The sequence below is a fragment of the Anomaloglossus baeobatrachus genome, chromosome 8, assembly GCF_048569485.1.
Source record: "Anomaloglossus baeobatrachus isolate aAnoBae1 chromosome 8, aAnoBae1.hap1, whole genome shotgun sequence".
Classification (NCBI taxonomy): domain Eukaryota; kingdom Metazoa; phylum Chordata; class Amphibia; order Anura; family Aromobatidae; genus Anomaloglossus; species Anomaloglossus baeobatrachus.
Window position 1 is genome coordinate 236,091,582 of NC_134360.1, and position 16,348 is coordinate 236,107,929.

Here is a 16,348-nt window from a genome sequence, read left to right on the forward strand (position 1 = left end):
ATGTCGGTCACTACAATCCTACGGGGACACGCGGAGCGGCCCTTATAGACACCTTCACCTTGGATGCACTGAAGCAAGGTCTGTCAGGAACATATAATCTGTATAACGCTCGGTCGTGTAGGTATAATGCTCTCAGGGGGCTTCATCTATGGACCCCTAAACCCCGGCTTCCTCCCTACATCCTGCCGGGCAGATGAGACTTCTGGGATCTGTTCTGTGTTTGTGAAACTTCTTTAATTCCTTCTTGTCCGGGATCCAGCAGAATAAAAGCTCCAGTGTCATATACGGGCCGTGAATGTCCTCTGCTGGCACCGAGGGGTTACTGCAGGCCAAAAAGAAAAAGTATATATAAAAAAAAGTTAGAAAAAAATACATATGAAGTAAGTGAGGAAGTTAGAGCCAAAAAGAGAAATGATTTTCATTTACCAATAGCTCATTTCGGATGAAAATAGACACAAGTTAAAGAGTTTCCAAACTTTCCAGCAGAGATCTGTCCCCTGTAATATAGAGGTCTACATTGCTGGTATACAGACTGTGTGGACATCTTTTAAGCAATGGAGCATATCAGGGGCAGACATATGATTGATGCAACCTGTGCGACCGCACAGGGACCCAAGGGGTAAAGGGGCCCGTTCCTGTCTCTAAAGTAGAAGGAATTGTGCATTATAATGAGCTCTTGAGCTTCAAAGGGCCCATATATTGTTCTTGCACAGGGGCCCTTTTCTGTTTGAGTCCGCCAGTGGAGCATATACCATAGATATCAATGGAGATGATGATTTGGTTCCAGAATGTGTTTCAAGATCTGGCAAACTGGCATAAAGAGGGTGTAGCTTAAACAAATTTCACCCACAAAGGGATGCTTAGAGACAGGAATAGGCCCTAAAGTGGCAACGCAATGTTGGTAACGATGTATGACATCACTGGTCACAAAGCTTATGATGTCATCAGTAAGTCTCAGTGGTGCAGCCTCCGGCTTTTGGCATGAAACTTCGATCAATCAGATCTCATGCTAGAAGTAAGATATCGAGAAATGGTTTTTACATTTCCAATGTGCCTTTTTTGCAAGACCCTTCTGCTGGGCAGATAATCCTCTGTACTTGGACATTTTACAAATATGCGTTTTATGAAGTGTAAAAAATGAGGCACCAGGCGCGGCGCTAGTAATAATGAAGGAGCAGGTAACTGTTCTGCGCCCCTGATGTTCGGCAGCTCCTGTCACGTCCCGTCCGTTCCTGGGAGGGATGAATTAATGACTTGTTTTCCTATAGGAATGACCATTGTGTACACGCATGATGACACAGAGACGCGGCAGGACCGATTTCTGGTGCAGCTGACAGATGGCAAACACACAGTCCAGGAGACACTGCATGTTCACATAACGCCAGTCAACGATGAAAAACCGCAGCTCATCAGGTGAGCGAATAATAGCGTCATGCTATAGCAACGTATGCTGGGTTGTAGCAGAGCTGAGGATGCACCAGCGCCGCTCATCAGACGCAGCGGCTGAATTTGTCAAATGAAGCAGGGCCCGGTTTAATGGATGCCGTAGGATGAGTTTGCTGCAGCCGCACTCCGGATGGTTTCATACTTTTTGTGACTTTACACATATAACACATTGAATTCAATGCATTTTGGTTTGCAGATTTTCTATTGGCTTTTTTTGGGTCAGTGGCACAAAAAAAGCACCAATATAAAAACCAGTGTGAATCAGGCTTATGGTGACTTTGTCAAATGTGGAAGATCTGAATTTTGGGGAAATAACAAAGGTCATTCTGTAAGATATAACATGGTAGTATTTGTCAGATGTAGGTAGTGTTTGTAGTTACATAGGTTGAAAAAAGCCCCCGATCCATCTAGTTCCCCCTTCCTCCTCCAATTATACATTTTGTCATTAACTCATATTTAACCCACAATGCTCTTTACTGAGGAAATCATCCGGCCCTGATATAAAGCTGTTATAGTATCTGCCATTACTACCTCTTGTGGTCGGCATTCCACAGTCTGACTGCTCTAACTGTAAAGAACCCTTTCCTATTTAGCTGCCGGAATCGCTTTTCTTCCACTCGCAGTGAGTGCCCCCTGGTCCTTAGTATTGTCTTTGGAAGGATTAAAGGGTGCTTTACACCAGACAATCTATCGTGCGATAGATCGTCGGGGTCACGTTTTTTGTGACGCACATCCGGCATCACTGGCGATGCCGGCCTGTGTGACACCTCCTAGCGACGCAGTATCGTTCACAAATCGTGAGTCGTGTACTGGTCTCTAGGTTCCATAATATCGGTCCTGAAATCGGGTGACGGTTGTTCATCGTTCCCGTGACATCACACGTCGCTCCGTGTGAAACCACGGGAGTGATTAACATCGCGTACCTGCCTCCCGCGTCAGCCGCCGGCTCTATGTGGAAGGAAGGAGGTGGGCGGGATGTTTACATCCTGCTCATCTCCGCCCCTCCGCTTCTATTGGCCGGCGGCCGTGTGACGTCGCTGTGACGCCGAACGTCCCTCCCACTCCAGGAAGTGGACGTTCGCCGCCCACAGCGAGGTCGCACAAGAGGTAAGTATGTGTGACGGGGGTTACCGACTTTGTGCACCACTGGCAGCGATTTGCCCGTGACGCAAAAAGGACGGGGGCGGGTACGATCGATTGTGAAATCCCACAATCGGTCTTACCATGTAAAGGAGCCCTAAGTCATGTGCCAGTCCTTTATATTGACCACACATGTATTTATACATATAAATGAGATCTCCTCTGAGACATCTTTTTTTTCTAAGCTAAACATATCTAACTTTTCCACCTCTCATTATACGGGCGGCCTCCATTCCTCATCATACGGGCGGCCTCCATTATTCATCATACGGGCGGCCTCCATTCCTTGTAGTAGTCTAGTTGCCGCCTTTGAACTGACTCTAAATTCTGAATGTCCTTTTTAAAATGTGGAGCCCAAAACTGGATCCCATATTCCAGATGTGGCCTTACAAAGGATTTATAGATGGGTAACAATACGTTGGGATCACGGGATCTAATCTCTCTTTTTATACACCCTAGAATCTTGTTTGCTTTAGCAGCTGCCGCCTGACATTGAGTGCTGCTGCTCAGCTTATTTGTAATGAGAATACCCAATCCTTGTCCTGTTCTGTAGTCCCGAGTTTACTTCCATTTAATGTATACGCAGCTATAGGATTACTCCGTCCTAGGTGCATTACTTTACATTTATCAACATTAAATCTCATTTGTCAAACATTGAATATATGTCACCATTTCTATACAAAAGGGACTAGGGAGAGAACAAGAAAAAAACCCAACATCTCCTAGTGCAATTACTTCAAGATGGGTTTATAGTCTCATTATGATACCATCCAACTGCACAGTGGCCCAACTCAGGCAAGTGCTGAGAGCAGGTACAACACGGGGGGTCGGCGTATGGCCAGGGTCCGGGTGAAGGTGGGACCGGCTGCAGGAGCCGCTCAGGAGTGTCTGTGATGTCTTGGCATCCACGCTAAGGTAACCCAAAAAAATACTGAGCCTTGGTGGGCACTTCTGGGTTTGGAAGTCCAGATAGACTATGAAGTGGATCCAGGGAGATGTGGTCTAAAGGAGCATGAAAGTGATAAAAAGTGCTCAAAATATAAAAACAACAAACAAGGATAAAGTGAGAGGTAAAAAGTACATGCAACGTGTTTTATCGCCAGATCGGCGATCAATGTAACCCAGTCCTTGGCTGCAGTGTATACACTGAATACTATGAATACCAGGGAGTGCGCGAAAATCAGAGATAAAATACAAAGACCTATAACGTATCAAAATAAATAAGCAGTAAAGAAAGATTCATTAAGGCTGGTGGTGTAAACATCGGTCCTGATGAAGGGCCTGCTTGAGTGCGATGTGCCCAGTCCTTAGGAGGTGAATGCCACTTAAAGGGAACCTGTCACCAGATTTTTCATGTGTAAACTAAGACCAGCACCTTCAGCAGCGCCTGTGCTGCACTCCATAGAGGTGTATATTATCCCCTAACTCCCCCTGTAGACCCCCCAAAACATTTTTATATTCTCCAGCGCTGTATGTAAATCTTGACAGTCTGATTTGATGGGTGCCCTTGCTGCTGCGTCTCTCCCGTCTCTGATTGACGTGGATGACGCAGGAGATGTCAACCAGAGAGCCAGGGGAAATCTTGCGCCTGCACATACACAACGCCGGATCGCACACACGCACCTTGCTTTCCCCTACTGTGGGCAGAGCATAAAACATAAGTGCGCGTGCATGGGCTGGCGCTATATTATGTCTGCGCAGGCATCAGATTTTACCCTGCTGTGTGGATCACCCAATGTCAGGTTTCCAGGTTTTCCAGTTCTCTTTTGACTGCCCTTGCCCTCGGTTAACATGGAGGTTACCGTTCTGTTGCCCTACTTCCTGTCCAGCAGCTTAAAAGGCCGCCTCCCAGCCCAGTCCAGTGCCTGAGTATACTGCCTGCTGTGTGCTCCTGCTGTGTTTGCTGCTTATTCCGGATTGCCTCGGGATTCCCCTAAAGGACTACCTACCGATTGTCTCAGGACTGTACCCGGCTCTTAAGGCTGTGCCCGGATTCCGTTTACCATCTTCGGTCAGCACTCCGCCTGGTTCTCTTTTGGTTCGTAACCATCCTGGATAAACATTTCCGTACGGACACTCATTGACTTTACCGCTTGCTCCTTATCCCGGCCGCTGCGCATTTAGGCCTTCCGGGGTAGATTGCCGGACAGTCCCTGTATAGGGGTTCGCTCCGGTGGTCTCCCTGGGGGAGTCCGGTGCGTGGTCCCGGGAATCCCCTGCGCGTCTATTCCGGAAAGTATTGTATGTGTTATTGTATTGTTGTGTTTGTTCTGTTTCTACCGTGGTGACATACTATAAAACATCTTGTACCCGGAACTCGTCTCTGATTGTCATTGCCCTACGCTATCGAAATCCTCAGAATATAGAATAAGTATTACATTATACTCAGGCCATTAGAGGATTTCGCTGGGGCAATGACTGAGACACGAGTAGATCAGCTGTTCTCCATGATCAACTCCTTGCAGCAGGAGATGGAGGCGGTGCAGACTAAGCTTAGAGATGTGGAGGCACAGCTGGGCCATGATCACCAGGTACTGGGTCCGGCTATACAGGATTTGCAAGTCAGAGTGGAGGCTCAGGAAGCCGTCCCCACTACGTCCGTACCAGCTGCCGGTATGCCTAGGTTACCCCCATTCCGTTTTAATGGTGATCGTAGTCAGTTCCGTGGATTTATTAACCAATGCATACTGTTTTTCGATGTACATGCTGAATATTACCGTTCTGACCGGTCAAAGGTGTTATGTATCATCATGTTATTAACCTCACGAGCACTGGCTTGGGCTAATCCGATGATAGAAAACCGGGACATCCGTTTAAATCACCTAGATGACTTTCTGAACGCAATGGCGCAGATGTTTGATGATCCGAATCGCCGTGCTACCGCTGAATCTGCTCTCCTTTCCTTACGTCAGGGAAAGCGCTCTGTCATTGAATACGCCACTGAGTTCAGGAGGTTAGTGGTAGACACCGACTGGGGAAACAATGCATTATTGTCCGTTTTCAGAAAGGGTTTGTCCGGTACCATCAAGGACGAGTTAGCCCGTTCCGAATCCCCAGGGGATTTTGACCTGTTTCTCCAGCACTGTGTGCGCATAGATACCCGTTTAACGGAACGTAGACAGGAAAAATGGGCAGCTATCAACCGTATAAATAATAATACATTTCCTTCCAGAGAACCGGCTTTCAGGACGCCACGGGAGGCTGAGGACGTTCCTATGCAAGTGGACTCTCTACAAAAGCGAGAGACCAACGAACGTCGTGAACACCGGCTCCGTGAGCGTTTGTGTTTCTACTGCGGTCAATCGGACCATTTTTTAATCGACTGCCCGAAACGTCCGAATCGCCCAAATAAGGTATTGGCAGCCATGGCAGAGTGTGATAACACGGACGCAGAGTCTGATATCTCTGAGGCAAGTGGACACTTGGATGCGGTATTTCCCTTGACGGTAATGTCTACCTCACCGAAGGACTCAGAAGGGAAATATACCCATTGTTCACTCCCCATTCAGATCCGGTGGGAGGGACAGCTAATTCCTACCTCTGCAATGATAGACTCTGGGGCAGGGGGAAATTTCATGGACTTTTCTTTTGCTAGTAAACACGGTATCCAGACTCAGCAAAGATCCTTACCGGTTACCATGGAGACGGTAGACGGATCTCCGTTAAAATCTGGACCAGTGGATCGGGAAACAGTACCGCTAGAATGCGTGATGAAACCAGGTCAGCAGGAGACTCTTGTTTTCATGATGATCTCTTCTCCACATTTTCCGATTATTCTAGGTATTCCGTGGCTACGGTCTACAAATCCGGTCATCAATTGGGAAACTAAGGAGATATCCTTCCCACCGCAGAGTGATCCGGCCATTTGTCCAACTGTTCCGGTTCCGGTAACACCACATGCAGAAGGCACGGTACAGGTACCCGTTTTACCCTCGGTTTATCGTGACTTCGCTGACATATGCGACAAAAGAAAGGCCGATCGGCTTCCTCCGCATAGACCGTATGATTGCCCCATAGACTTACTCCCAGGGGCAGAAATCCCGTTTGGTCATGTTTACCCGTTGGCGGCACCTGAGCTAGAAGCCCTAAAGGAGTATATTGATGAAAGCCTGGCCAAGGGATTTATTCGCCCGTCTACCTCGCCCGCAGGGGCACCCATCTTTTTTGTGAAAAAGAAGGAGGGGACTCTGAGACCCTGTATTGACTACCGGGAACTGAATAAAATAACCATCCGGAACCGGTATCCGTTACCGTTGATTCCGGAGCTATTGGAGAGAGTCCAACAGGCAAAGATATTCACCAAATTGGACCTCCGTGGGGCATATAATCTGCTTCGTATACGTCCCGGAGACGAGTGGAAGACCGCGTTCCGATGTCGGTACGGACATTTTGAGTATTTAGTGATGCCTTTTGGACTTTGTAACGCTCCTGCGGCATTTCAACATCTAGTTAATGATATTTTCAGGGATATCATGGACCAATTCATGGTGATCTATCTGGATGATATTCTAATCTTTTCTGATTCTCTCCAGGAACACCAGGAGCACGTCAAGACCGTACTTACCCGGCTGAGGGACAACCACCTGTACATTAAACTGGAGAAATGTGAGTTCCACTGCTCACAAATACAATTCTTAGGTTATGTCATCTCTCCTCAGGGACTGAACATGGAATCTAGCAAGATACAAGCCATTCTCGACTGGCCGGAACCGGGAAACATCAAAGAGGTACAACGCTTTGTCGGTTTTGCCAACTTTTACCGACGCTTTATCCGTAACTTTTCAGAGATTGTTCGTCCCATCACCCTGTTGACTAAGAAAGGACAGAAGTTTGTATGGTCCGCCCAGGCTCAGGAAGCGTTCCATCGTCTCAAGGGATGTTTTACCTCAGCACCCATACTAGTGCATCCGAATCCCGCACTTCCCTTCATCGTGGAGGTCGACGCTTCCGACTACGCATTAGGGGCCATTCTTTCTCAAAGGACCGGGGACAAGAGTCTCCTGCATCCGTGTGCCTTCTTCTCCCGCAGGTTGTCCCCTGCGGAAAGGAACTACGACATTGCGGATAAGGAATTATTGGCGATTATTGCCGCCTTCAAGGAATGGAGACACCACTTACAGGGAGCCGCGCAGCAAGTGATAGTACTCACAGATCACCGTAATCTGGAATTTCTCAAGTCTGCCAGGTGCCTGTCTCCACGACAAGCCCGTTGGAGCCTATTTCTTAACCAATTCAATTTTGTTGTTACATACCGTCCAGGTTCATGTAATGGGAAAGCCGATGCCTTGTCCCGAATCCCTGCCGTGGACTCCGTGCCTGGAACCCCGTCGCAGACCGTGTTAACAGATGCCAATTTCGTTGGAGTAATCCAGGACCAGGACTTGTGGAAGGACATCAAGCTGGCCTATGATGGTGATGTATTCCTTGCTGCCCCCCCGAATGATGTAACTCTTGTTCTTCGGAATGGTGTGTGGTTAAGAGAACGACGCATTTATGTCCCGGAGGCCGTAAGACTTCGGGTTCTCAAGTTGGTTCATGACTCCGTGTTGGCCGGTCATAGGGGGGTACAGAAGACGCAGGAATTTCTGAGCCGGTTTTTCTGGTGGCCTACCTGTTTAAAGGACGTGAAGGACTATGTCCACTCATGTGTGGTTTGTGCCCGGTGCAAGGTCCCTCGTGTGGCTCCTACGGGACTCCTCCAACCGTTACCCGTGCCATCTCGCCCTTGGGGGTCTATCTCCATGGATTTTATTGTGGAGTTGCCGGTCTCAGGCGGGCATAATACCATTTTAGTGGTGGTGGATCGATTGACTAAAGCTGCTCACTTCATTCCGTGTACCGGTCTTCCCTCAGCCGCAGAGACAGTGGATTTGGTTGTCCAGAACGTATTCCGATTGCATGGGGTACCGGATGAGATCATCTCCGATCGGGGCGTGCAGTTCACGTCGAGATTCTGGAAGGGGTTTTGTACGGCACTCCAGATTGATGTCTGTTTGTCTTCTGCATACCATCCTCAGACAAATGGACAAACCGAACGGACGAATCAAACCCTGGAACAATATCTTCGCTGTTATGTCAGCCATCTCCAAGACGATTGGTTGAAGATGCTTCCGTTGGCGGAGTTCTCCTACAACAACACTCAGAGCAGCTCCACTAAGGTAACGCCCTTTTTCGCTAACCTGGGTTACCATCCGACTATTTTGCCTAGGTCACCGGTTGCGGTTTCGGTACCAGCGGTGGAGGACAGAGTGACAGAACTACGACAAAATCTGGAGGTTCTAAGGAACACCGTAGCTACGGCCCAGGAGCGTTACAAGAGGTCGGCGGACACTCACCGGAAACCGGCACCCATGTACAAGGTAGGGGACTCTGTATGGTTATCCACCAAAAACCTGAGATTGGGTGTTCCTTCGCAGAAACTGGGACAAAAATTCATCGGTCCGTTCAAAATCACCGGGATCGTGAGCCCTGTGGCCTGTCGGCTACGGTTACCGCACCATCTAAAGGTACACCCAGTCTTTCATGTGTCTCTCCTCAAACCCGTTTCCCCTAATACTTTTCATGGTCGTATTGTGCCTCCTCCTCCGCCTGTGATGGTCGACGGCGAGGAGCAGTTCGTGGTTGAGGACATTATTGACTCCCGGCTCCATCGTCGTCGACTTCAGTATCTGGTACGTTGGCAGGGGTACGCCCCCGAGGACGATTCCTGGGAACCGGTGGGTAACATTCGGGCACCCCGGAAGATTGCTCAGTTTCATCGCCGGTACCCGGACAAACCTGGCCCTGATCCGTCCTGAGGCCGTCTCTGGGGGGGGGGAGTAATGTCAGGTTTCCAGGTTTTCCAGTTCTCTTTTGACTGCCCTTGCCCTCGGTTAACATGGAGGTTACCGTTCTGTTGCCCTACTTCCTGTCCAGCAGCTTAAAAGGCCGCCTCCCAGCCCAGTCCAGTGCCTGAGTATACTGCCTGCTGTGTGCTCCTGCTGTGTTTGCTGCTTATTCCGGATTGCCTCGGGATTCCCCTAAAGGACTACCTACCGATTGTCTCAGGACTGTACCCGGCTCTTAAGGCTGTGCCCGGATTCCGTTTACCATCTTCGGTCAGCACTCCGCCTGGTTCTCTTTTGGTTCGTAACCATCCTGGATAAACATTTCCGTACGGACACTCATTGACTTTACCGCTTGCTCCTTATCCCGGCCGCTGCGCATTTAGGCCTTCCGGGGTAGATTGCCGGACAGTCCCTGTATAGGGGTTCGCTCCGGTGGTCTCCCTGGGGGAGTCCGGTGCGTGGTCCCGGGAATCCCCTGCGCGTCTATTCCGGAAAGTATTGTATGTGTTATTGTATTGTTGTGTTTGTTCTGTTTCTACCGTGGTGACATACTATAAAACATCTTGTACCCGGAACTCGTCTCTGATTGTCATTGCCCTACGCTATCGAAATCCTCAGAATATAGAATAAGTATTACACCCAGGAGGCATCAATCGGAGGAAAAGGTTGGCAATCAGTGGCAGAGAGGTGGGAAAGACGCCATAGCAAGGATGCCCATCGTACTAGACAGTCCAGATTTACATACAGAATATTTAAAGGTTTTTGGGGGGGTCTACAGGCGGAGTTAGGGGATAATATACACCTTTATTTAGGGCAGTGCAGGCACTGCTGAAGGTGCTGGTCTTGGTTTACACATGAAAAATCCGGTGACAGGTTCCCTTTAATGAATGCGGTGGTTCCCTGTAATGATCCGGTGGTTCCCTTTAATGAATCCGGTGGTTCCCTTTAATGAATCCGGTGGTTCTCTTTAATGAATCCGGTGGTTCTCTTTAATGAATCCGGTGGTTCCCTTTAATGAATCCGGTGGTTGCCTTTAATGAATCCGGTGGTTCCCTTTAATGAATCCGGTGGTTCCCTTTAATGAATCCGGTGGTTCCCTGTAATGAATCCGGTGGTTGCCTTTAATGAATCCGGTGGTTGCCTTTAATGAATCCGATGGTTCCCTTTAATGAATACGGTGGTTGCCTTTAATGAATCCGGTGGTTCCCTTTAATGAATCCGATGGTTCCCTTTAATGAATACGGTGGTTCCCGTTAATGAATCCGGTGGTCTTCTCTATGGCCTGCGCCTCTGAGTGTCTCCAGAAATGTTGGGGACTATACTAGCATTTCTGGAGTAACAAACTCCGTCATTTTTAATGAATTTGCCGGGCGTCCGCGGCCACACACCGTGCCGGCTCCTCTGCAGCTCTGCTCTGCCCTGATACATTGTAACAAAACAGAAACATGTTATTGGGGGGGAATGTGACACTTCTGTCTGCACAAAGTCACTTTTCTTGATGACTTTGTGCTGTTCCGTCAGTTACATGCCCCCCCCATAATCCAGCATACAGTGAGAGGACAGATTACGGATTATAATCCGGATTACGTGAGCGTCCCGAGTTATTAATGGGATCAACACCCCTAACATTCCTAATGAGGACTATATATCACCCAGCAAGTACGCGGGGAGGAGGGCTGTACTGGTTATAATGGTGAATGGGGCGATAAGGACTCGGACAAGATCCTCGAAGCCTCCAGGGGGCAATTGCCCTTCAGGCTACTGAGATGTTAATGATTTGGACCACCATGGAGGGCATTTGTCTACCACAGACTCCTGGGCACAGAAGTCCGCAGCTGCCACTCAATCCCATAGGACGTGCAGCCGTCAATCACCATTGTATTTCATAAACTGGGAACTGGATTAAGAAGCTAGACCAGGATTTGGTTTCCCAAGAGGCTCTGCAGCAGCTGAGGTCATTCAGTTATTATCTAGCTTATCCAAGTGGAGTGGTCTGGCCGGGATTCCAGATCTGATTTCTATGTATAAGCCTCATCACTTTCTATAATTACCTCCTAATCTGGGAATGTGGCAATCAGCGTCTCGCAGGTCCTCACGGGAATGTGTGCGGTGATATGGGCACCACTTATCTGCAGGGCAAAAATGGGAAATACAAAAATGGCTGCCGTTATAGTTTCCTATAGGGTTCTCACCCAGCTTTTCCAGGGTCCTGAGCGATATCACTTTCTAGTTTTGCGATATGATGGGAGCAGGGGTATAGCGGTATATTGCTGCTGATTTTGGTGTTCAGTCGCAGTGTGCCCGATATACTGATTGTCACCCAGCTTTCCTAGGAGCAGATAAATCATTATGTCTGTGACCAGGTAGCATCGTCAATAATCCGTCTGTTGTACCTCTGCCAAATTTAGGAACGAGGGACTGGAGGTGGATGTGGCCGACAATAAAGTCATCTCCTCACTGGTTTTGGAAGCAGAGGATAAAGATTCCCTGAGGACGTCTATCTACTATATTATTAACAACACCCCGGTGTATGGAGAGCTGAAGAAAAAGGTGAGTGAGCACCCCCATAACTGTGCCAATCACAGCACCCCCATAACTGTGCCAATCACAGCACCCCCATAACTGTGCCAATCACAGCACCCCCATAACTGTGCCAATCACAGCACCCCCATAACTGTGCCAATCACAGCACCCCAAAACTGTGCCAATCATAGCACCCCAAAACGGTGCTGTGGCGCCCCTGACCTGGTCAGGCACCACTGAGTACTGCACCCATGCTGGGGACAGTACAATACAGGTAATCCAGAAGGCTGACTGGGGTGTGGAACACAGGCGCATAGTGACCAGGTCTCACACATGTACCTTTGAGAGGACCCCTGGGGAACCCAGGAGGGGGCAAGCCTTCACCTTCACTGGAATAGTGGAGGGGGTGGAGCCTCCATCTCCTCTCAAGGGGTGTGGTGGAGAGTCTGGTTGCTAGGTGGCGTAGGCAAGAACAGGAGAGGAGGAGCAGTGAGCCAGTTGAGTGTAGAGTCCAGGGAGCTCGAGTGAGGAGCAGATCCCTGGAGCCGTGCAATCTGACAGCGTCCGCGCAGTGGCTACAAACGGGGGAGAACGGTCAACTAGGAGTGCTGCCTGAAAGCCAGCTTCAGCTAGGGAGTGCAACGGAGTGGGAAGTAAGGAGACTGCTAGAGAGCACCAGGCCCAACCGGGCGGCAGATCCCGAAGCGGGGATAGATTCAACTTTCTTCTGCTAAACCTGCCGGTGTGGGGCTCTTAAAGCCCACACCACAACACTACAAAAGCCGCAGCCACGTAACCACAAGTTAGGGCCCATAGGTCATAGGAGGCAAGAGGCTGGAGTGGCCTGGTCCGGGGAACAAGCACACGGCAAAACAAGAAGGGGAGAGAGGCTTGGAGCATCTTCCCTGGGTGACCCCCATAGGGACTCAAAGTCGGGGTTACCCCAAACCACCAAGGGCTAAGGAAGGCGAGTCAGTAGTCACCCTCATAAAGTCAGCCTGAAGGATACCTGGTTCCCATCTGGTTCATCCCAGCTACGCCCGGGCTACTCACCCTGCCATCAAATGTGAGTAAAGCCCTTGAAAGACATTTCTGCCTGTGTGGTTATTCTGCGACTTGTAGTACTACGCATCTACACCGGGCCCTGGGGCTTGCCTCACTCTCAGGAGGCTACTACATCTGACTGCACATATCATCAGCCCCAGGCACCCCTAACCTGCAGTGGCGGTCCCCACTGACCGCAATACTGAGAGTGGCGTCACGATCAAAAACCGAAGATTCCCTACCTGTGACCAGCACCAGCTACGTGGAGTCCCTGAAGGTATGCACCGATACAACACCGGTGGGGCTTCACATCTGGCGTCACGAACAGGATAAGGACTAGACCTGTTCAGACAGGTGACCATGTGCCTGGGCGGTCCGCTTGGAAAATTGGAAGCGCCGCCATATTGCCACCATGAAAAGCGCGCTGAAAAACAACAGCAGCCCGCGCTGGAAGAAGTTACCGCCCACGAAGAGGTGTGGCTACCCAGAGATCCCCTGCAGAGTCCTGACCTCGCTGATGAAGAAAGCGGAAGCGTCCAGAGACGGCGGAGCAGAGAAGAAGCCAGCAGCTTGCTAGAGAAAATGGAGTCCAGACGCGGATACCCAGAACCAGGCACTGCTGCCTGGTGGTGCCGGGAGCTTGCTGTTTTCTGCGACCAGCTGGAGGCCAGGATTGTGCGACAGCTCAGGGAAGAACGCACGGAGCTCCTGGAGATGGCTGCGGCGGTGCGGACCTACGAGGAGGGAGCCGCGCGACGCATGCCAGACCGAGCGGCGACGACGCAGACCCCGATGCTGCCACAGATGGGTGAGTCGAGTGATGCCCCGGCCAGCGCAAGTGCCCCGACCCCTGCTGCCACGCCCGCGGTCCCAGAAGAGGCGCCCGGCGCGGCGCCACCGGACCAGGCCGCAGCCACGCTAGATGCGGCCCGCCAAATCCAGGCCGCCGCAGCGATGCCCCGCCTGTCCCGCAGGGCTCCGACCACCACGGCAGTGCTCATCCGTGCTGCCGGTGTGACGCTGACCCAGGCTGCCACCCTGCTGAACCCGGTCCGCCAAGACCCCAACGCAGCAGCGACGCTCGTCCGCGCCGCAAGTGAGATGCTGAACCAGGCCGCAGCCCCGCCAGGTGCGGCCCGCCAAGCTCCGATCGCTGCAGCGACGTCCAGCCCAGCCTGCACAGAGCCCCCTGCAACAGCGACACTGATCCAGGCCGCCGCCATGCCAGGCGCGGCCCGCCAAGACCAGGCCGCCGCCATGCCAGGCCCGGCCCGCCAAGACCAGGCCGCCGCCATGACAGGCGCGGCCCGCCAAGAAGAGATTACCTCATCATTTACCCCGGCCTGCAAGGCCAGAGCAGACACTGCTCCCCAGTCCACGGGGGTCCCTGATAAGAAGCCCATGCTGGGAGAGAACTCCACATACTGGCAGCTGAAGGCCGATATGGAGGCCAAGTTTCCGCAGTGGTTGGTGGATCAATACCTGCGCCCTCCGCGCACCCCCAAGGAGATTCAGGCAACTCCTGCAGCCGCGCCAGAGAGTCCACCGCCCGGACCAGCTGAGGACCACTCAGCCCCAGCGCTGCCACAACCAGAGTGCAGCGAAGAACTAAGGGGGAGAGGAGGCCAGGAAGCTGAGGAGCTGACTCCAGTGCCACCAGCAGTGGACCCATACCCAGAGCCAGAGATGCTGCCCTATTCTCGCTGGGATGAGGAAGACCTAACCCCATCTGCTGATGAAGATCAACCCAAAGACCTCACCTGGGAGCCCACAGGCATGAACCCAGCCCGCAAGACACGGCGCAGCAGAGCAAAGTATCCTCCAACACCACAGTCTCCAGAGCAGAGAGAGGTCACAGCCAGAGACCTGGAGGAGAAAAGGTGCCTAAGAAGGTCTGAAGCCCAGGCCAGAGGACCCCTTTACAGAGGAGTAGTAGAGGACTTCAACTTGAAAAGCGGATACGGCTTTATTGTAGTAAGAGGAATAAAAGAGGGCATATTTGTGAATCGGAGAGATGTTCAAGCCCACCTGCCCAGAGGACATTCAGGCAGAAATTTGAAAATTGGAGACCTAGTACAGTTCACCATGCATGAAGGCGAAAGGGGATTGTATGCCCTGGACGTAGCGCTATGTCCCAGCAAACCTTACAGCCATCCCATGCTACAAGAAAGACAAGAAAGACAAGAAAGACAAGAAAGACAAGAAAGAAAAGACAGAGATAAAGAACCAGATGTAGAAACAGATGAAGACCAAGAAAGGAAAGATAAAGATCCTACAGATGAAACAACCACAGACAAAGATCCTACAGATGAAACAACCACAGACGACGACGGAGAGCAAGAAAGTCACAGGTGCCGGTGCCCTACATGCCCACGCCCTGGTGAAATGAAGGAGTAGAGTAGAGAGAAGTAAAGAAATACAGCAAGTTACCAGTTGAAGTTTTGACAAGTTTTGTTTGCAACGTTTAAGAAATGCGCCCACAAAAACTATTGTGAGAAATAAACTTTAAGGCTATGAACTTGCTATAGCCACAAACTCTCGCAGTGTAAATAGTTACACCAGTGGCACCACCACCAGGGCCAGCCTGTTTAGGGGCTTGGCTCGTCTGCAACCAGGGGGGCCCGTCCGTAGAAAAGGGCCTTGGCTCACCTGCGACCAGAGAGCACGCCTGTTTATGGGGCCTTGGCTCACCACCACAAAGAGGGTACCTGGTCAGCACCACCTGTGGAGGCCGCCTCTGCATCCTGCCAGAAGAGGCTGAAGGCGCGGATCCACCAGGCCAGGTAGACCCTGAAACCACCAGCCCATGAAAGCCGCCTCTACATCCTGCCAGAAGTGGCTGAAGGCGCGGCCAACGGGAGAGGAAGATTGGAGGAAAGGTCTGGGGAAGTGGATGGCCCAGACCTGGTTACCAACAGGACCGGTGACCTGCCTCCTGAGAGGGTTTTGGGTGGGTTAACGGACTTGTGGGTGGAGGGTGGTGATGTCTGATACCTGGTGCTTTTAAATGTTTTACATGTTTTAATGTTTTATGCATTTTAAAATGTTGTCTTGCAGCCCGAGGACGTGCTGGTGATAACTAAGGGGGAATGTGGCGCCCCTGACCTGGTCAGGCACCACTGAGTACTGCACCCATGCTGGGGACAGTACAATACAGGTAATCCAGAAGGCTGACTGGGGTGTGGAACACAGGCGCATAGTGACCAGGTCTCACACATGTACCTTTGAGAGGACCCCTGGGGAACCCAGGAGGGGGCAAGCCTTCACCTTCACTGGAATAGTGGAGGGGGTGGAGCCTCCATCTCCTCTCAAGGGGTGTGGTGGAGAGTCTGGTTGCTAGGTGGCGTAGGCAAGAACAGGAGAGGAGG

General features: G+C 51.0%; 1 protein-coding gene across 1 annotated transcript in view; it reads left to right on the forward strand.

The window, feature by feature from the left end:
- The window catches only part of LOC142248935 (FRAS1-related extracellular matrix protein 1-like), a 204,932-nt gene that overhangs the window by 100,086 nt on the left and 88,498 nt on the right, over positions 1-16,348 (forward strand). The window contains exons 20-22 of the mRNA XM_075320403.1: positions 1-78; positions 1,269-1,413; positions 11,822-11,963. The exon at positions 1-78 is cut by the window's left edge and continues 139 nt beyond it. Of these exons, the coding sequence (XP_075176518.1) occupies positions 1-78; positions 1,269-1,413; positions 11,822-11,963 (365 nt within the window). The remainder of the gene's footprint in view (positions 79-1,268; positions 1,414-11,821; positions 11,964-16,348) is intronic.